The sequence below is a fragment of the Zonotrichia leucophrys genome, chromosome 18 (genome assembly GCF_028769735.1).
Source record: "Zonotrichia leucophrys gambelii isolate GWCS_2022_RI chromosome 18, RI_Zleu_2.0, whole genome shotgun sequence".
NCBI lineage: Eukaryota > Metazoa > Chordata > Aves > Passeriformes > Passerellidae > Zonotrichia > Zonotrichia leucophrys.
The window spans coordinates 5,441,768-5,464,595 of record NC_088187.1 but is presented as its reverse complement, the minus strand read 5'-3'; the positions used below and the strand labels follow the sequence as shown (position 1 = coordinate 5,464,595).

General features: G+C 36.3%; 1 protein-coding gene across 1 annotated transcript; it reads right to left on the bottom strand.

The window, feature by feature from the left end:
- Positions 1–522: 522 nt before the first annotated feature.
- Positions 523–21,914, bottom strand: GLP2R (glucagon like peptide 2 receptor). The gene is made up of 13 exons (XM_064728489.1): positions 21,816–21,914; positions 17,432–17,540; positions 16,761–16,865; positions 15,648–15,769; positions 12,968–13,074; positions 12,230–12,386; positions 11,215–11,374; positions 11,024–11,084; positions 9,032–9,101; positions 8,437–8,525; positions 7,230–7,368; positions 2,559–2,600; positions 523–1,248 (listed from the first exon to the last, which is right to left on the bottom strand). Exons 1-13 carry the CDS (start codon positions 21,912–21,914, stop codon positions 940–942), a joined length of 1,569 nt encoding a protein of 522 aa, XP_064584559.1. The 3' UTR covers positions 523–939.
- Between the last annotated feature and the right edge of the window lie 914 nt (positions 21,915–22,828).

Genomic DNA, 22,828 nt, shown 5'->3' with positions numbered 1-22,828 from the left:
AGGTCTCTGGATGAGTTTGGATGTGAGAAATGAAACTTTCCCATGGCTCTTTTTAAATGGAGAAAGAAGGGCTTCACAATACTCTTGGTGCTGTCAAAATTCCATGTTTTTATCCATTTTGGGTCCCCTGGGAGGAAGGTGGAGGCAGCACTCACCACTGTTTTGTCTTTAAGGACACGTGTAGAGCAAACCACAAGTCACAGTGGCTTGTGACAAAAAAAAAAAAAAAGAAAAAAGAAGGTAACAAAAATTCTATCAGAACATTTCATTTGGGCACATTCCATGGAAGTGTTTTGGCTTTTCATCTCATAATGACATTTCCAGCAGTAAACTTTAACATGATGCTCAAAAATGCAAGGAAAAGCTTGGTTCTTCCCAAGTTGTTTTTTTTGGTTATATATATATGTGTATATACACGCATATATACCTATATATACATATATATAAATATAAATCTATATATGCATATATATATACAGATGCATATATATATGTATATGTGTGTGTGTATTTGGTCTGGTTTGTTCTAAAATTGGGGTGGTTTTCTTGAGATGGGCTATGATTTCAGTCTGTGAAGGAAGGAGTCTTCCATACACATCTCTCTATTCATGAACCACTCCTATGAACGAGAAAAATTGATTTCTCATGACGTGACTCAAGCCAGTCTCATATGGATGAAGCTGACAAAATGTGTCTCCAGATCTCATCCTGCTTCCTTGGTGTATGCTATGGAAACGTTAGCTCAGAGCGAAAACTCTCCATCCAGAAGACCTCTCAGGCACACAGCTTAGCAACCTCCAATAAATCACATTTTTCTCAGCCCAAGGAAACTGGAACACCTGGGACATCAACTGCTCCATCCCAGAGCTCTGCACAGCTGCAGCTGAGAGATGAACACTTCTTTTCCTGCAGGCAGCTGCTGTCCCAGGAGAAATCTCCCTAAATCTCACTTTCCTCAAAGACTTCCTCGGTGGTCTCTGCAGTGGTGACCTCTCCCTCGCTGCTGTCAGACATGCTCATCTGGGGAGGGCCTGCCTTGGCCCCTGGGCTCTGCCTCTTCTGCAGCTGCAGCTCCCAGGGCTTGCTCACCTCCAGGCACAAGTGGTGCCTGCTGCTGAGGTGCTGCTTTTTCCTTTTCTGCGAACATTTCCTGAGGTATTTGATGTTTTCCCCTAGAAAGCAGAGCTTGCAGCCCAAGGGATCTGCCAGCAGGAAACGGGACCACTGCTTCTGCAGCTCTGCTTTCACCTGAGGAGAGGAGAAAATAATCATTGGTAATGGCATGTGAGCACCTGGAGTTCCCTGACACAAACAGCAGGTGTAAAATGAGAGGAACTGTGAAGTGCTGAGCTTCCTGCCCCTTTGGGGTTTTGTAGGAGTGAATAGGGGGGTGGGATGGTCAGGGAGATCTCTGAAGCCAGGGCTTGGAATTTGTGGTTTATTGCAAAGGGACAAGTGCAGGGCCCTGCTGGGAGCTGCCAGCCACAGCTCAGACAAGGAAAGAGAAGTAAAGAGAGGGGTAAAGAGGATGGGAGAGTGAGGTTCCCGTTACAATACCATAAATCTTCTTCAGTGTTGAATATTCTAATTCTCACTAACCAATCTAATACAAGGTACAAATCCTATAGCATTTACATACAGACTATAAGAATCACTACATTACCATACTGTGTTACATTTTAAACCCTAAAAACTCCTCTTTGGGCCCCTTCTGCCAAGCTGTAGGGTCTGCTCTGACCCTTGGGCCTGTCTGCAAGCAGAGGGTGTTGTTCCATCAAAAGGGGATCACCTTCAGCAGCCACACCATTGTTTTCCAGTTGTTCAGTAACTGAGGTATCTCAAAGCTTGCTTTCATTTCAATCTCACTTATTGTTTCCATATTCTCAAAATCTTTTGCCAGGCAATCATATTTATAAGGCTTTCCTGTTTCATCTTCCCCAACAGGGTTTATCTTGCACCTGGTGCTTGTAGGGTGGGAACAGATTTGTTTGCTAAATCAATCTGAAGAGTCCAACCTCTTCACCCTGACTTAGGAAGGTTTTTCCTCTGCAAATGTGATGTGTGTGAGTAGTGGCAGTCTGCACCTGGGCCAAATGTCAGGGAGAAGAGACAGATTCAGCTTAGAAAATATTTAAAATTAACTGAGATCTAGCTTGTAGCAAGTCAAGCTGAGAGAGCTGGGGTTGTTCAGCCTGGAGAAGATTCTTTAGTGCCCCTTCCAGGGCCTACAGTGGACATATTAAAAAGCTGGGAGACATTTTTACATGTGCAAATAGTGATAGGACAAGGGGGGGCATGGTTTTAAACTACAAGAAGACAGAATATTTTGCTTTTGAGTCCAAACCTGTGCTAGTTCTTGCTGTTCTCTTCACTCAAAACAATTTTACAGCTCAAAAGAATGCACACATGCTCTCAATAAGCAGAGCTGGTCAGTGTGTTTGTCCTTCCTGGTGTCATTAATACATTTTACATTAATACATTTTACTAAAATGAACTAAAATGTACTAAAAGCATTCTACTAAAATGAACTAAAAGCTTCTCTCACAGCATTGTCTTACCTCTCCATTAGCAAAGCAATAGAGAACTGCTACCAAAAAACCCTGTAAGAGAAAGAGAGTCAGAGCAAAAATCAATGTGCAGGAAATACCTGAGGCTCTAATTTAAAGGTGACAATAATGTTAAAACCATAAATTTCAACAGTGCTCCTTAATGTTCAAAAAGGAAACTGGTTGCTGCATTTATTTATTTCTTATTAATTAATGAAGTACCCAGTCACTTGGTTTTGGGCACTTCCTTGGCAAGTACAGGGCACATTTTGTGCAGGTGCTGAAGAATATAAATTATATATGTTTATAGAAATTTTAATATATGTATTTATTTATATATATTTAAATATATATTATATAATATATATTATATCCTTTCTATAAATATATATTTACATATATGTATATATAAAATTATGCATATATTTTATTTATAATAATATATATAAACCCCAGTTTTATCTTCATTTTGCTACCACATAATATTGGGGCTTTTTCCAAATTGCTGTTATATTGTGACTGCTGCTATTTCCACGTGGTAAAATAAAAAAAAGCAGCTTGGTTTCTCATATTATTATCTCTATGCTTGTTTGGGTTTGTGAATTATTCTACTGAGAGCTCTTTTGGGTTCATTTTACAAATTATTTCTATATTAAGTGATTAGTGTTAGCTCCAAGTTCAGCTATATTGTTATGGCCATTTGGAATTTCTGTTTTTCCTTTGAAACTGATTCAGATAAACACCTTAAAAAACCCTACAGGTACAACTTGTTTTAAACCGAAATCCCAAAATTATAATTTCCATTTGCCTGTTTGCGTCTGGGTTTGGTCTCAGGCTAAAGCAGCTTACAGGCTGCATCTCAGCCCCACAGAGATGCAGATTTATTCCCCCTGCTTCAGGAAATTCCCTTTTTTGGTTGTCTAAAGGCATCTGTGACACAAGTTCTGATTAAGAGAATAAATACTCTGAGTCCAAGGCAATATTTATATCACAGCTACAAAGGTGCAATTCAGCTGACAGCATTTGATTGTTCCCACACTCACTTTTTTCCAGAAATATTTCTGCTTTGCTCAGACAAAAGTTTAAAAATAAATACACAGAAACTTCAACATTTTTCATTATACCTAAAATTAACCAATAGCATTCTGAGCCTGCTGTTAATTTTCCAGCAGTCCTGAATTATTTGGAGTCATTAATTCCTTCAGCATATGTGCAGTTTATCTGCCACACCAGTGGAAATGGGGACAGGAGAAACAGCAAACAAAATTGCTTTTTCATGTATTTTATTTCTATAATTTGTCACCTGGGTTAATGTAGGAAGATATAGTTAATTAGAGTTAATAATAGGTGATATTAATAGGTGATAATAGGTGTTAATAATAGCTGATATTAGTTAATGGGTATATTAATGATAATTGGTGATATTAATGATAAAAAGTTACTATAGAGTTAAAAATAGGTGTTATTACTAGGTGATAATAATAGGTGATATTAGTTAATAATAGGTGATATTAATGATAATAGGTGATTATAGAGATAATAGGTGATATTAATAAGTGATATTTATGTTTTATATATATATATATCACATAAATATATAATGTAGTCTCATCAAATATTTAAATATATTAAATTAAATACAAATTTACCACCTTAAAAAGCAACTTTTTATGCAGAACTTCTCCTGGTCCTGGAAGCAGTTCTCTTTTTTAGGGGGTGTAGAAAGTTCCTGACTCTGCTGGGTGGTTTGGGGTTTTTTGTTATGGGTACAAACTGAAAATTTGGCCTCACAGGCACCACAAGCAGAAAGAGGATTTAAATTAAACTCCTGAGCCTGGTGAGAAAGGCAGAGGCTGAGCTGCCTGTGAGGCTCCCTGGGCTGATTTCAGTTTGAAATCCTCTGGGAATCTCCTTTGCTGCTGCAGGGTCAGAGCAGGAGTGACAAGCGCTGTAAAATCCCCCCAGAAGGAGGAAAACTTCACTGATTATTTATATTTGATGTTCACTTCATTAAATCCTGGTTTCTTTAATGCTTACTCATTTTTCTCCCAGTAAATTGATTTTCACACTTAGAAAGCTTCCCAGTGTGTTGTGACTTCTCAAACACCCTTTTTCAGAATTATCCCAGTGTGAATGAAAATTATATTAATGATAATGGGTGAAATTAATGATAATAAGTGATTACAGAGTTAAAGAGAATCAGAAATTCAGAATAAATGTTCATTAGCAGAAACACCAATAGGAAAGGACAGATGCACACCTAAGCCTCAAATTTGCTCTTCAGTTTTAATGACAATTGAAATGTGATGAATTACTCATCAAATAACTGGGTTCTCTCCACCAGAAACCAGTGGGTTTTTTTCCAGAGGGAAACAATTTCCATGCACAAGGGAGCCAAGATGTTTAGATTTCCCCATTTCCTAAAGCAAAGCAGCATCCTACCTACAACAGAACTCCTATTTAGAATTTAATTTTGTGCTCCTTGAAAATGTTTTGAGTTAAACCTTCAGCTGAGATCCCAGGGATAATTGTTTTTCTTTAACAAAACAGTTTAACTGCCTTTTTAAACTACTGAGAAGATTTACAGACTAAACAAATGTAATTGGGTACAGTTTATGTGCTTTTTGGCTAATCCCTTCATAAATAATGCTGCAGCTAAAAAAGAGAATCTGCAATAAACATTGGCTGAGATCTCTGGGTATTTTTTAATGGAGCTTTGCTTCTAAAGCATGACATGCTGCCAAGCTCATGCATGTTTCTCTAAAAGGAATGAAGTTTGTGTTCTTTAGCAAGGATAAGTAAGCTGGTTTATATATCAGATTTCTTTGTAGAAGCCAGTAAATAAAATCTTCACTTAAAATGATTCTGCACTTCTAAAATAACATCTAGGCACTGCAACCTCTCCAAGTAAGGATATTTCTAACCAAGGAACTTATACTCCAACATTAAGGTCCCTTCCAACCCAAATAATCCTGGGATTTTGTGAACACCATGTCAGCGGGCTCCTCGGGGCTGTGGCTCTCCAGGAATCCTCTGCTGTCACTGGCACATTTTTCCCCTCAAGCTGTGGTGTAAATTTTAAATTACAGCCTCAATAACAGTGCCAGAACACTGATGCATACATACACCAGAGCACAGGTGCATTTATGCAAAGGGAAAAACCCAGGATTATGATAAATTGTGGGGAAAGTGCAGCAAAACAAGGCTCAGATGGCCTCAGGCTGCAGAAGAGGGCAGCGGTGCCAGAGCAGTGAATTGCTGAGGAGCAGCCACTGGAGCCAGAGAGATTCCCGGGCTTTGCAGCAAATAAAGATTTGGAAATTGCTGTCAGGGCAGGGAGATGTGATAAAGGACAACTTTAGCAGGTTCATTAGCAGTCTCTCAAAAATTCATCATTTAGCAGGGCTGCAGCACTCCAGACAGACAGACAGACAGATGTTTGTGCCACTGCCCAGTGCTTGGCAAACTGGAGATGGTTCCATGGAGGCGCAGCCTGTGCATGAGTGGCCATCTGAGAACCACCCTGAGCTCCAGAGCAGCTCACCCTGGGGTCTGGGTCCTTGGAACTCTCTTTGGTTGGAATGTGGCTCCTTCACCCCAGAGCTGCAGCTGAGATCCACAGCCACACTCCCTCCCTCTCCTCAGCTTCTTCCTGCTCCAACCAAACCAAGGCAGGGGTGTCACGGACATGTTTTATGAAAAATCCTTTTGCTAGGATTTTTCCTCCTGAGAAGCTGAGAAGCCTCAGGAACAAAATGTAAACAATGATCTTCTGCTGCTGTGGAATGCAACAGGTGCATCTGTGATTGGTCTCATGTGGTTGTTTCTATTAAATGGCCAATCAAAGTCCAGCTGTCTTGGACTCTCTGGTCAGTCACAAGATTTTATTCTCATTCCTTTCTATTCCTCTCAAACCTTCTGATGAAATCCTTTCTTCTATTCTTTTAGTATAGTTTTAATATAAAATTTTCTTTGAATATAATAAATATAATAAAATAGTAAATCAGCCTTCTGAAACATGGAGTCAGATCCTCATCTCTTCCCTCATCCTGGGACCCCTGCAAACACCACCACACAGGGGGACTGAAGAGGAGCCAAGTGCCTGAACACTGTAAAACACCCCTGACTGGGTGGGTGAGAAACTTCTTTTCCACCTGCAGATGCTGCTCCATTTTTCTGTTCCATCCTGTGAGGGCTCTGACAAATTTTCTCCTAAATCTAACTAAAAATGGATGCAGGTGTACAGAACTTTTGTGAGTGTGCACCTGGCAGTGTCACTTTGCAGGTGAGGTGAACAAACATCCTTTAGGAAAATGGAGCCCAAACCTTGTATTACATTCTCATGGCAATAATTTTGGCTGGGAGCATTTTAAATGAACCATTTTAATCCTGTTTGCAGGAGTCTGTGATTAGCTGTTACCTATTATCAGAGAACACCCTTTTTTTTAATGTTAAACTCCTTTTTTTGGTGTTTGGAACTATCATATTTATTTATGAGTGTTTTATCTTGTTACTGCAACAGTGTATTTAGAGATATTGTAGGTTGGGATATAATATTAAATCAGAATTCACTGTAACTGTGGTGAGCAGCAAATGCAGATGGATCTATGAACCAAAAAACCAATATTTGCAAAACACAAAAAACAATATTAAAACACTAAAACCAATATTTTCAGAACTTACATGAAATGAGCTCATTGTCAGCTGAATGAAAAGTCTTATATGTCTTGAAAGTCCTTCCACCTGCTCATCAGTGATGAAGGTAAACACAAATTCGTGGATCCCCAACAATGGAATCAGCACAAGTGTAGATCTTGCCAATCTTAAAAAGAAAAAGTTTGACTATTGTATTTTTTTAACATCCTTGGAGTCAAAAATCAAAAGCTCAGAGACAAAGAAATTAATCCAAAGTCATGTCCTCAATATTCTGACTTGAAATGGTAGTAGAAGTTTTGTGGTTTTGATAACGTAGGCATAAATCTGTGGAAAGTCTAGTTAAAAGGCTTCTGTAAATGAAAAGTATTCCATGGCACATCCTAGCCATAATAAAATAATTCTGATTCTCTATCAGGCCAGAAACATGGTGCTAGAGGGTTTTTCTTTTTCTTCCCAAATTTTGGTGACAAAGGGAAAGATGTGTCACAGCAGCAGAGGCAAAGGAGTGAGAGGAGATACCTGAGGGCAGAGATCTCAGAAAGAAAAAAAGAAAAAAGAAAAACTTTGTGAAAATGCCCCCAAAACTCAGCACAGGTGCTGAGCTGCCTTCGCTCCCAGATATGGAAATGTCTGGGGAGCCTATTCAGAATATTCAGAATATCTATTCAGAATATAGCTATTTCCCATATTCTGGATACCTGTTACTCCTGGTGGTGGTGGGTACGTCTTTAGGGGAAACTGACAAGTTTTTGATGTGACAAAATGTTTAAAAAGGGGCCAGGACTTTGGAGGAATAGACCCTCTGTTAACAAAGTGACCAAATTATTCTTTGTCTACTTAAAAATCAAAAAGCCCAAAAGTTGCTCTCCTCAATTTCATTAAAAGACACCTCATAAGACCGTTAAAACTTCACCTCAGACCTAGAGTTACCCAGTTGGACAGAGTCCCACCTAAGTAATTCACTAGAAAAAGAAGAGAACAAAAGAAATAATCACTTTTATAAAGTGGTTTAACAAAAGCCTCTTACCCCTGGCTCAGTTTTTCTCTAAAAAAGCTTTGTTATTTTGGCTTTTATTAAACTTTTTCTGTTTCCAACATTACCCCAAAAACCATCCTACTAATTTCATACCATTCACAGCAGCTAAGCTATCTCAAGTGTGATAAATTCAATAAGAGCTCATAAGACCCAACTCAAGAAAAAGCTATCAGGACTTCTGTGTCATTTGTTACACACCTGTATTTGTAGTCATGGAAGGTCATTTGCTGAGCTTTCAGTTTGGAAATCAGCATTCTGAGAATTTTTAAGAAGATGACAAAGTTAACCTTGAAGGAAAACACATATGGTTTACTTAGAGCAAATGTTATTACACTCATCAGTTAACAACTAAATAAATGTATAATTGATATTAATCACCTGCAAAATTTGTCAACAAATAACTGGAATGCAGCCGGGCTGAAGTTTGAATACAAGCAGGTTATTGTCACATAATAAATATGCAAAATTGAGTAACTTTGCATTGCCTTATTCAGCCTGGCATAGAATTTGATACATAATCTTCCACTACAAAATCACATTTCATGTCTTTAACAAAGAACCCTGCTTTAACATTTTCTGAACAAAACTTTATTCCTTCTGTCATATTAGTGAAAATTGAAATATTATGAAATTATGGTAATATGAAATATGAATTATTGAAATATAAAATATTATTTTGATATTTCTGTGGTAGGAAACTGTGCCTTATTTGTTCCAAAATTTTGAAGGACAAAAATGGCACTAATTACAAAGACCAAAGAGGGGAAAATAATACAGGTTATATAATTCTTACTGCAATGGAAAACAACATTGGTCCTCGGATGATCCACCAGATCCCCATGTGTTCATTTGTTCCCCAGCACCTGGAGAATAATTTAAAATATAATCATTTTCCTAGCGGAAAAAAAAGAGTTAGAATGTTCACATACCTTGTCTATTTATTTCAAAAGGAACTTGGAGAAGTTCAACATTTTCAGGTGGCCCCCAGAAGAAATGGAATAAAGCTAGGAAGAGTTTCACCAACAGCCCTGAAGATCTTTTCACCACATCAGTGTTGATAAAGGTTTCCCTGGACCATAAACTTCAGAACTATCCATCAAACTCAGTCTTTGAATCCACAAAACATGACACCAACCCCTCAGAATGGAAAAAATCCTACTGAAATTATCTCTCTGAAACTGGAGACTGGAAATGAATGAACTGGGAATTGTGACCATGCTTCTTGATCTGATAAAAAATGTGCATGCAGTTTCTTTGCAGCTGTCTCTTTTTCTCCTGCTTTACCCCTCTGATTTGTCCTATTTCTTCTTGCTAATTAGCCTGAGGTTCTGTAGGATCTTGGCTTGTCATTTAGAATTTATCTGACTTTGTAAGACCATAATTATGGCTTGGATGTTGCTTATTATCCATGTTGGCATTGCAAATAAAATTCTCTAGAAACCACAAAAAAAAAAGGAGAACAAAAGATTCCATACATAAAGAACAAATGTGAAAAATGTGTATTTTATGATTGGCTTTTTGCAAATATTAAAATGGATATTATATGTGTTATGTTAGAAAGGGATGCTGTATTAATTTTCTTAAGTAGTGTGTTAAATATAGTTTTGGGTTGAAACCTGAAGAGCTGTCAGGATTCAGAGGAAGAAGTTGACACTGACCAGACAGAATCCTGTATTTGAATGGAATTTATGCATCATGTATGAGGTGTATGAATATGCACCAGGCTGTTGCTTTTAAGAGTTAATCCTCTGTTAATGTGTGTCTTTTTTGGGCTTATTTTGCCCAGAAAGAGAAGCCCAGACCATCTGTAACTCTTTGTTTCTATTGTCTCCTATTATCCTAAATCCTAATTGTCCAAATTTTTATTACTCTAATTATATTACTCTTTTTATAACCACTTTATTACTATTAAACTTCTAAAATTCTAAAACCAAGAGATTGGCATTTTTCACAACAAAGTTTATGGGCTGTCACCAAGAGCATCACTCAGAGCAGGAACTGGTGCTTGCTGGTGCAAGTTTCTCACCAAATATCACTATCAGGTTTGGTCATGAGCCTCCATTAAAAATTACTTTTTTTTTCTTTAAAAAGTGGCAGTGAATATGAAATAAACTCAAAGTGTAGGTGGCAGATTTCCTTTGTAGTGTAGATTTCTTTTTCCAAGGAAAGCACTGGTCTCCTCTCCTTACTGACATGTTAGTAAGGCTACAAGGTGAGTTGTTTTGCTTAAGTGGCTGTTTCTAAATATTAAAATTAATTAATTTGTTCTTCCTATTCATTTAAAATCAGGATTTCATCTTGATTACCCCAACTTTCATCAACAAAATTTCAGCATCCAAAGCTCAGCTTACAAACACCTCAACAGCTGATGCTGTAGGGCAAACTTCCAAAACTGTGACTGTTATGACCACTAGAAGCACACATTTATTATAATCTATAAATTAAAACATTTCCTATGGGCTGAGGTAAAATATCCAGTTTCCTCATGTAAATGGATGAACATTTCAGCAACAGTGAAAGTTCATTTTACTCCTTGCTAAATGCACAAGGAAATCTGAGAATTGCTAAATGCATAAGGAAATCTGAGAATTGCCAGTAGTTTTTTTTTTATAATTTTTTTAAAGTTTTTTTTTTTTTAATGTAAAAGTACTAAAGGGAACCTTGAAAGTGTAACAAATATCCATAGGTGCTGTATAATCTGATATTTTGCTGGTCAGTTCTTGTGCCAAGTACAGCCAAGCAAACAAAGTCAGGATTCCAAAGAACAATTTATTTAATAACTTACCCAGTGTTCTCCAGTTTGGATCTGCTTATTCCCCATGGGCCCACAAACAGGATTGGAACAACTGAAAAGAAAAGAAGAATCTATTCCAGCCAAGCTTCTAGAAGTAGATTTTTTTCATTCCTTTACAAAATATCCTCCACTGACTCAGCAAAGGAAAAGAAAATCAGAGCTTGGAGCAGCTGTGGACTCACCCCATCCTATCACGATGTACGTCTGCAGCAGCCTCCTCTCAGAGAGCACCACCGTTATCAACAGCGTGTGCAGATAAATCCCTTCCACCAGCAGCCAGAAGTAATTCGCCCCAACAAAGTAATGCATGAAAAACTGGGCAGTCCTGCAGATGATTACAATCTGTAGGGATGAGAGAACAGGAGTAAATGTAGATGTCATGATCTGCATGTGAGCGTTTTTACTGGTGAGCTGTTAAAATAATAATTATCTTTAATTATCTTGCAGATAATTTTCCTTGTTGACATGGGTAAGCTCTATTCCTACAACAACATAGAGGAATAATAAATATTTATAATATTTATAAATATTCTATTATTATATTATTTAAAATATTTATTTTAAAATATAAAAACTAGATAATGTATATAGCTAATATATAATTATTAGAAATATAATATACAATTGTTTATATAATATATAATATCTATTATATAGTTATATAATATAGAATGTATATCTATTATATATTATAAAATATAATAATATATAATATATAATATATAATATATAATATATAATATATAATATATAATATATAACATATAACATATAATTTATTTTAATATATATTATATCTAATATAATATGCATGTTAGATACAGATTATAAAATACAGATATTATATATATATTGTAATATATAGATATAATATCTATATAAGATATAGATATATATAGATAATCTATGCCAAATAATCAGAGATTTCTTTCTAAAGCCTACAAGGTGTGAGATGCTTTGCTTAAGTGGCTGTTTCTAAATATTACATTAATTAACTTCTTCTTCCTATTCATTTAAAAGAAATCTCTTAAAATTAGAATTTTATCTTGATTACCCCAACTTTTATCAACAAAATTTCAACAAAAGCTCAGCTTACAAACACTTCAACACTTGATGCTGTAGGGAAAATTCCAAAACTATAACTGTTATGAGCACTAGAAGCAGACATTTATTATCAGCCATGAATTGACACATTACCTCAGGACTGAGGTATAAAATCCATCCACTTTCATCATTTGGTCTTTTTGAGTAAATATTGTTGTACACAGAGTCTTTAATAAGAACTGCTGCAGCACGCAGGATAAAGGATGCAAATAAATTCATATGGATGTAGTTTCTTGTGCAGTGAAGTTTTCTGGGGGAGAAAAAAATAATTCAAGAATCCTCCAGAATAGGTGTAATTTGCAGAAAAAAAAAATTAAAAACAACAAAAACTCAGCAAAACAACTGTTGCATTCATATTGTTGCCATCCATAGATTCTGCTTAGAAATTGCATTTGTATTGCTCCTTGGAAAAATACAAATTATTTTCAGGGGACCAACAGAATGGTTTGGAATGGAAAGGATCTAAGAGCCCATCTCATTCCATCTCCCCTGCCATGGGCAAGGACATCTTCCACTAGATCAGGATGTGATCTTAAAACCTTCCAGGAATGGGGCAGTTTGTCTGGATGACCTCACAGTAAAGAATTTTTGCCTAACACCTAATTTAAATCTACCATCTTCAGCTTAAAGCCATTCCCCTTGTCCTATCACTCCATGCCCTTTTCCAAAGCTCATCCCAAGCTTTTTTTTGTAGCCCCTTTCAGGTACTGGAACACTGGAAACTAAATGATAATTTATCATTCATAACTAAATGATAACTTCAATTTAATAAGAAAAATAATATGAGTACAGGGCTCCGTACATTTAAAATGCATGTGAATTTTTACTCACCTGAGTAAAGAAAGTATAAGCAGAGCTAATACCAGTGAGATGAGAGAAAAGTAATATCCTATTGTGTATAACAGCTGTAATGTGGTGAGCAGTTTGTGCTCTTCTTCCTGGGAACAAAGAAGAGAAATGTGTTATGTAGGCGAGGGGGAACTCAGCTCAGGAACTTTGGGGTCACATTTTTGAATAAAGGGAGAGGCAGGCTTCTCTTTTGGATGTACTCTGTGGGGTTTTCTTGCAAAAAACAGGTCCATTCTGGGAATTTATTTCTGCTGGATCACATTCCTACTTTGTCCTATGTAACTATAAAAAAATATGTATTTACAAAGACAATATTCATTCAAGGAGCTAGGGCAGGATTTGGATCCCTACTCAGGTTACTAATTGTTGTGATTACTAATTGTTGTTGTGTTGTGAGGGTTTTTGGGATGAGATGAGAGAGGAGATTTGACTCAAAGTTCTCAGAAGGCTGATTTATTATCATATAATATCATATCATATTGATATACTAAAATTATACTAAGAAAGAGAAAGGAGACATCAGAATGTTAGACATGAATGATAATAAAAACTCATTACAGACTCAGAGTCTGACACAGCTGGCTGGGATTGCTTATTAAGTAAAAACAATTAACATGGAACCAATCAAAGATGCACCTGTTGGTAAGCAACCTCCAAACCACATTCCAAGCAATCAGATAATTATTGTTTCCATTTCTTTTCTGAAGCTTCTCAGGAGAAAAATCCTGGCGAAGGGCTTTTTCAGAAAATGTAACAATAACACTCTCTGCACTGCTTTTGAAATCAGTGTGTGACAAAGACACTTGCACCCTGAGTTTCTCTTTAAATCCAAAGGCTTTCCCAGACTAATCCCAGATTTCTCCTGCACAAACACCATTTGCAGCCCAAATCAGAGATAACTGAACCTGTGTGTGTGGCCTGGACACAGCCACTGCCCAGCTGTGTCTGACAATGCTGGGAGCCAGCTCTGCCTGGAGCTATTCAAACAGACTGACTTCTGTCTTGAGTTCAAAGGAAAAATAATAATTATTAAATTAGAGCTGTCTTGAATGCCTTTGAACAACAAATGAGACCTCAGAGGAGGAAGGGAACTCTCACACTTTGATAGATTATCATAAACATCCTGAGTTGGAAGGTACCCACAAAGATTGTTGAAGTCCAGCTCCTGGCCCCGCACAAATTTCCTTTCAATTTGCCTATTTTAACGTTTATTTTTCCTATTTTTACCTTTTAGCTGCTTATGTCTGCCTCTCAACTCTTCAAACTTCCAGCCCAAGGAGAGCATCTCTGAGGGGGCAATGAGATACAGGATGTGTGGCTTTCATAATCCACATTTGGCCTACAGAGCTTTTCTTGGAACCTGTGTCTTTTCCTCAGTGATTTTGCTGTTTTTCTTCTTCTACTAAAAGTCCTTCAGAACTAGGACTTTAGCACTGTCTTCCTGCCAACAGTTTTCTCTAATAATTCCAGTTATTAGAGAAATAAAACCAAATCACTCTTGAAGGGGGTGAAAGAGCCCAGTGTGGGTGCAGGAGATTCCAAGCTGTTGGTCACTCTGCTCCATGGAAACATTCCAGCAGATAAAAACCTTGCAGAAATCTCAAGTTATCACCTTGGCTATTTCAATTTTGCCACACCAAAGCACATCAAACCAAGATGATTCCTCTGATGTGTGAAGATACTGACTCTGGGTTATTTCCAACAGCTTGGGGGGTTTCAATTAAATAAAACAGACAAATTGCCCATATTATTCAATTAAATAAAACAAATGGAATAAAATTTATTCAATTAAATAAAACAAAACAATCCCACATTTAGTGCTGGTAGGAAAGCTGGTTAAAGCTTTCAAAGAAATTGTCTGCTGTCACACAAGATGAAATAATATCAAATATGCTGATCCAGAATGGTCAACAAAAACCTTGGAAAACACTCAGAACTAATTAATATTTATTACATTTGCACAAATAAACGGGAAGTTGGAAATTCATGTCTTTACCATATAAAGAGCTTAGTAAAGATGTAGTAATACACAGACCTACTAAACTAATAATGTTTGATAACCCATCAGTACAGCAGTGTTATCGATAAAGTAAGAAAAGCACTCAGTCAGTATTAAAAAGTAAAAACCAGTGGTGATAGTGCTTACCTAAGAGACCTAATTCTGAATTCCATGGCAAAAGAAGTTTGGCTGACAAAGCCCAGCCCCTGGCCTGAGGCAATGTGAGAAATACAGGATGGCACTGGATGAGAGTGAATCCTGCAGCCTCTGCCCAGCTAACTTTGAAATACCAATTAACAGCTCATTAAATGCTGAAAGGTGAGGAGGGAAGCTGAGCTCTCTGATTTTCACAGACCAGTGTGATTTGGGGAGATGCTGGGATATTACTTGCTTGACAAGTTGCAATGTTTTTCTATTTTATTAGCAGAAAATCAGCCCATGTGAACTCTGGACTCTGAACAGAAAATAACTTGTGGCATCTAAAGCAGGAATCCCCTTCTTTAATATTTTCTCCTTCTTACAAATAAAATAACAGCTTTCCATCTGGTAATTTAAATGAAATCTGAAGATGCTTTGCAGGTATTAAATGGAAATGTTTTGTCAGTTACTCAAGAAAGGATTAGGAAGATTAAAGTTTTCAGCTGTAATATAAAACATACTTACATTTTTTTGGAAATGATTTTTCTCAGAACATTCTGAACTATCCCGCCAAATGTCTGTGGAATTTTCCTTTGTTTGCCAAATCCCTTCATCCAAGCAGACTCTGTATACATGTCCTACACTTCCTGAAAGTAAACAGAGTTTCAGTTTGAAAGGTCAAAATAGAGATTTCATTTTTCATACATGTTTGAAAGATTTCTACCTCCACAATCGACTCTACACCACCCATACTAAAAAAAAAAAAAAGGATAAAACTATTTTTTTTTATCTTTGTCAATATATTTTTTATATTTACATAGGACAGAGTAGGAATGTAATCCAGCAGAAATAAATTCCCAGGATGTACCTGTTTTTACAAGAAAACCCACACAGTACATCCAAAAGAGGAGCCTACAGAGATCTCCCTTTATTAATTTTTCCTTAAAGCTCGTGAATGGGTAAATCAAAACTGCACAAGGATGGGATCAGGGAATGATCTTTCTCTGTAATATCTGATGTTGCTGATATTTCATTTCTGTGCACCTTCAGCAGGTGGGTGAACTGATGAACTTTTCTTGGTTTTCACTGCATTTTCAACTAATTGCAAATTTGCCCACAGCATCAGAGGAATGGTGTAGGGACCCTGGTTGGTGTTTGTTTGGTGTTATCCTCAACAGCTGCCATCCATTTATTTCTGATCAGACCTGAGCTTTTTCAACCATTTTTGAGTTGAAATTGTTCAAGGGTGATAGCAACAACCAAAATTTCTTGTTTTGCTCAGCTCAGAACTCAGAGAATTGCTTTGTTGTGATGGAGCAGGTGCCTGTATGAATACAAGACACTGGAAAAAACCTTAAACCATCCATGAAATGTGACCAGAAATCTTGTTTCTGTAGGAATTCAGAAAGGAAAAAAAAAGAGTCTCCATTCCATGCAGGCAAGATGCTTTTGTTTATTATGAAGAGCTGGTTTGTCCTAAGTGGTTGGCAGAAGCAGTTTGTGAAATTAGATAGGAACTTGGTGTCTTAATGCTTATTGGCATAAAAAAGGATATTATTAATTATATCAAATATATTATTATCTAATATATTTAATATATAATATAAAAAACATATTTTAGTGTCACTTTCACATTACCATTTTCCAGCCATGGCAAATAAGAAGGACAAGGAACAGAGACATTTCCTGGGGGTGAGTAAGGCCAGCAAACAAACTGATCAAATGTCCCATTGCAGTGAACTCCTGGGGAGAGAAGCAAACAAAAGTTTTACAAAAAGTTGTGCAGACAATGAGCAATCATGGAAACCACTCCGAGCTGCTCCAGAGTAATGAGATATTGCAGATAAATATTGTGTATGAGACAAGTTTATTGATTAAAATCACAAGCAGGGTGTGCAGATTCCTCCTGAGGGACAGCCCCAAACAGTGACAGAACCCATGGAATGGCTGGGGCTGTTCCAGGCGAGGTTTGGGTTGGATTTAGGGAAATACAGGAATTTGTTCTTATCCCTGGGCACTGCCCAGGCTCCCCAGGAATGCCAGGGATGCCCAGGGTGGGGTTTTGGGGGTCTGGGCAGGGCCAGGGGCTGCACTGGGAGATCCTTGGGGTCCCTCCAGCTCAGGTGTTCTGCATTCTGTGATTTTATGATTGTATAACCACAGAGAAAGGAAAATAAACGAGGGACTTCAAGCTAATATTTGTGTCAGGTGAATCGTTCTACATTTAGAACTTAGGAACAGACATACAGCAAGACAATATTTGCATATTCATCAATCTTAATAAATTTCTTCATTGCTTAATTCCTTACCACTATCTACAGATGATTCCTGCAGCATTTTCAAGCATTCCTGTTTGTATTTGTTCCATCCAGTCGTGGTTTTTTCCAGCAGAGAACCTTTGGCCTGGGAGTGAAAATACTGTACACGAGAAAAATCAGTTAGAACCTTTTAGTCCCTAATGACAGGTTGCTTTCCATTACAAGAAATTCTACTCCGAAATGAGAGAAATGAGAAATGAGGAGAGTGGAGGAAAAAATGATAGGTTAAAAAAGTCTTTAACACATGTTGGTTGTCCTGATGTTGTCTGAGATATATAACCAGAACTATATATGGCTATGAACTTCACCTTTGTTCCTTTAAACCTATGGTGTTTTTTTATTTTCATGAAGAAAAATAATATTTATTTACTTTTAAAACAAGAACAGGGTTCTGGTGTCTAGCTCTTAGGCAGGCTCACTATTTCATGCATGTTTTTACTGTCGTCTGCTCAATACTCTGCTTTTAGTCTCTCATCTCATTTCCAGACACCCACTTTAAGCTTGAGGGAAGCAGAAAAACTGAAATCATTCTTCTGTGGATGGGCTTGAAAGATAAGGAGAGAATATTTACAGCAGCCATGAGAAAGGAATGCATGTTTCCAAAATAAAAAAAATAAGCATCTTGACATTTCCCTCCTGCAGGCCCCCAAATCCTGGGAGCCAGGGGAGATTCCTCAGACACTGGTGGGTCAGTGAACCCCATCTGGAGAGGCAGAGCCCTGGGGATGACGCATTTGTGACAGAGCTGCTGGGCTGCAGGAAGAACACTCCAGCTTCTGATAAACAAATGTGTTAAACAGCCAAAAAATGCAGAGGGAACCTCGCCGTGGCTACCTGGCAGCTCGTTGGGTTCCATTCCTGGAGAGCAGGAATGTTCCTGGAAGTGAGGAACTCAGTGATGCACAGCCATGGGGAAGTTCCTGAGCTGAGGAACAGTGATGCACAGCCATGGGAATGTTCTGGAAGTGAGGAACTCAGTGATGCACAGCCATGGGAATGTTCCTGAGCTGAGGAACTCAGTGATACACACTCATGGGGAAGTTTACCCAACAAGAGTGAGGAGCAGGTTAGGTCTAAATGACAGTTCCACATCACTTCCTGATGGAATTGTCCATTTCTTTAAATTTGAAGGCTCAGTCACAGCCAATATCTGGTCACTCTTCATATAAATACTTGTGAGATAAATTTGTTTTGGTCACATAGCCAATACCTGATCAGTCTTGATGTAAAGACTTGTGACATAAATTTGTTTTGGTTACATAAGAAATGCCTGGTCACTATTGATGTAAATACTTGTAAGATAAATTTGGTTTTGTTACATAGCCAATACCTGGTCATTATTGATATAAATACTTGTAAGATGAATTTGTTTTGGTCACACAGCCAATACCTAGTCACTATTAGGTAAATACTTGTGAGATAAATTTGTTGTGGCCACATAGCCAATGCCTGGTCACTGTTCATATAAATACATGTGAGATAAATTTGTTTTGGTCACACAGTGACCAAATATGTATATATAATAGTGACCTAGTCACTATTGATGTAAATATTTGTGAGATGAATTTGGTTTTGTCACTTAGCCAATACCTAATCACTATTGATGTAAAGACTTGTGAGATAAATTTGTTATGGTCACATAGCCAATGCCTGGTCACTATTGTTGTAAATATTTGTGAGATAAATTTGTTTTGGTCACACAGGCTTTGGCTGCACTCTGACAGATCCAACTATTGTATTTGTGGGGTGCCCTGATGAAGGCAGGAATGATGAATCTGACTCCATGTTCTCAGAAGGTTAATTTATTGTTTTATGATACTATATTATATTAAAGAATACTACACTAAACTATACTAAAGACTACTTCTTTACAGAAGGCTAAAAAGATAATAAAGAAAACTCGTGACTCTCTCCAGAGTCCTGACACAGCTTGGCCCTGATTGGCCAGAGTGAAAACAACACACCAGAATCCAATGAAACAATCACCTGTGGGTAAACAATCTCCAAACACATTCCAAAGGAACAAAACACAGGAGAAGCAAATCAGATAATTATTGTTTTCCTTTTTCTCTGAGGCTTCTCAGCTTCCCAGCAGCAAAATCCTGGGTGAAGGGATTTTTCCAGAGAATGTGAATGCCACCCCCAACAAATACCTCAAATATCACAACACAGGTTGTGATAACAAATCCCAGGGAAGTTCTGTGATGATCCAAGTTTTGGGTTAGGTACAGTGCAAATTCCATGGTAGAAATACAAACTTCCATGGACATTTCCCATGATCTCAACCAGTGGAAACACGCAGCCTTTGATCTGTGGTGCATTTCAGTTGCACTTGGCCACTGCTTTCAAAAAGGGAAAATTAAACTCCCATGTCTAAGACAGAAGCTCAGAAAGTCCATGGTGTTTTGCCCTGCACTGGGCATCATTTCAGGTTGTCTGAAGTTTTTTTGGTAATAAAGGAACTGCCTCAGCCTGCCAGCCTGGCCCCTGCTTGCCCTGAAGTTCACCCATGAGGAAATTTAATCAAAACTCCTGGAAGTGTCTGGATATTTACTGAGATTGCACCAGGAAGACCCCACTCTTTAGACATTTGTTGGATGCAGAAGAAAATGCTGCCTGAAGCTTTCATTTAGGAAATGGATTATATCTGGTTCCAGACTGGTTTGAATTTAAGTTTTTCATAACAGACCACAGTACAGTCAGAATTTTGCCTTTTTAATTTTTTATACCAAGCTGGCAGTGAAATGAAATGTTTCTGTTTATTCAGGCTATGCTCTTATGGACAGAAAAAAGCCCCTTCAATTTAGGTATAAACTAAAAATAAAAGCTGAAAAATATTTATTCATTCTTTCAGCCCTGATCCAGGTTTAGTCTGATGGATATTTTTCCCATCTATAAAGGTTTTTTGCTAGAAAATACAGATATAGTGTATTTCTATATTTGATATAGTGTATTTCTGTATTTATGAAAATACAGATACAGTGTATTTATATATTTTTAGCATTTCTGTATTTATGAAAATACAAATATAGTGTATTTATATATTTCAACAGATTTATGGCTGTTATTCTTTTAAATGTTTCTTCCTTATGAAATAAAATAAAATATAAGGAAATACAGCACATATTTCTTTGAAGAAATTGCAAGAACCACTATAACAAATTAATTCACTGTGATTAGTCTAGCAAAGTTTTGATTTCACAGAAAATTTGGGAGATTTTCTGTCAGCATTGATGGAACTAATGCTTTGTCTGAGGTGTCTCACAAATCTGAGAGTTGTTTCAGTCCTTTAAAAAGAAGCTCTGTGCAGAGAAGCTCTAGATTTTAATTATATAAAATATTAGGAATATTTTCTTTAAAAATATATGTATTTGTCTCCTGGTAATTTTTTCTTTATAAAAATGTTAGAAACACAAATATTGGCTCTACAGCACAAACAACTGCAAACCCACTTTCTTAGAAACCCAAGAAAATGGGTATTAGGTGAATAGAAATACCTTTTTGCTTTCAGTTTATTGTCCTGAAGCTCATACACTTCATAGAAATGAACCCTAAATATATCTGTGAATTTTATTCAGTTAAATTGAAATTTACCAAATATCAGTAACTGTTTTAAAAATTTAATCAAATCAAGGTTGATATTAATAATGAAATAAGAATTACTAAAAACCTACATGAAAATTTCCTTGAAGTGAATTACACTGAGATATTTTCTCATTAAGTACCTAAACCCCTCCTATTTATAAGGTAAGTAAGAAGTAAGGGTTTGGAATTTTGTAAAGATTAAGGGAAAAAAATTAAAATAAAAAAAATTAAAATTAAAATAATAAAAATAAAAAGGTTTAGTGAATCTGTACAAGAAATAAAGGCAAAAATCCTATACAGATTTATTTGCTTTCTGCATGAAGGTGAGGTGCAGAACAAAACCAACCAGATTTCACAGATTGGAGATTCAATGCTCACAAGTCAGTGCCAGAAACAAATCAAAGCTGGGTTTAGAACAGAGAAAAACCAGCAGAAAATAAATGTAATTCATAACAGTATTTTTATCTGGTAGGAAAACGGAAAACCAAATATAATTCAATGCTGATCAATAATGGTATGAAAAGTAATTATGCAAATGGTTGTAAACATAATTTATTCACTGCATGAATGAGGATTAATAGAATAAAATAGTAATAAATGACTTAGAGAGAGTTCTGATATAAAACTCTACAGCTTTGCAGCCATTATTTCTCATGGCTAATTAGCAACAAAAATTAATTGTTATGTCGGAAGGATCTTTGGTACAAAGATGCTTTTTTGTTTGTGACACTTAAAATGCTCCATGCTAGAACTTCCTTCTATTGAATTTATTATTATTGAATTAGCTTACCTGTTTCACAAGGAACAAGACCATGAGAGAGCTGGCAGAGGTTGGAGCTATCCTGGACCAGAGTCCCATGCTGGAACAGAGAGCAAGAAGTGTCACCATCCCTTTCGGGTAGATTTGTCCCCAATATGCTGCTATTTCACTCTAAAGATCAATTATATTAATTAAAAAATAAAAAATAGAAGTAAAAGTGTCTTCTTTTATGAATGCCAGTGTTCCATGAATGCTCTTTCCAATAAGTGAGGAAATCTCCTGAAGTGTTTAGCTTTGCTAGGCTCCAACTCCGCTTTGGTTTTTCTGATTAAAGGCAGAGAGAGCTCAGTCTAAACTTCACAAACTCTGCTTACTGCAGCTCCTCCATTAGCCAATAAGGAGGCAGAAAACTATTAAAACATTAAAGGGCTGATCCTGTCCCTTGAAGCACCACAGGAATTTTGCCAGTGATTTTTCCAGAATGCAATCCAGCTCCACAAAACCACAAATATATACATACATACATACATACATATTTATATATCTAAATTCATTTTATATTTATATTTATATTTATATTTATATTTATATTTATATTTATATTTATATTTATATTTATATTTATATTTATAGGTATAGGTATATATTTACATGTATATTTATACACATATTAATACATATCTCTATATATGGGTATATTTATCCATATATATTTATACACGTATATATTTTACATATATATATTTATACACATACATCTATATTTATTTTATATTTCTATTTACATTTTATATTTATATTTATATTTATATTTATATTTATATTTATATTTATATTTATATTTATATTTATATTTATATTTATAGGTATATGTATATTTATATTTATATTTATATTTATATTTATATTTATATATTTACATGTATATTTATACACATATTAATACATATCTCTATATATGGGTATATTTATCCATATATATTTATACACGTATATATTTTACATATATATATTTATACACATACATCTATATTTATTTTATA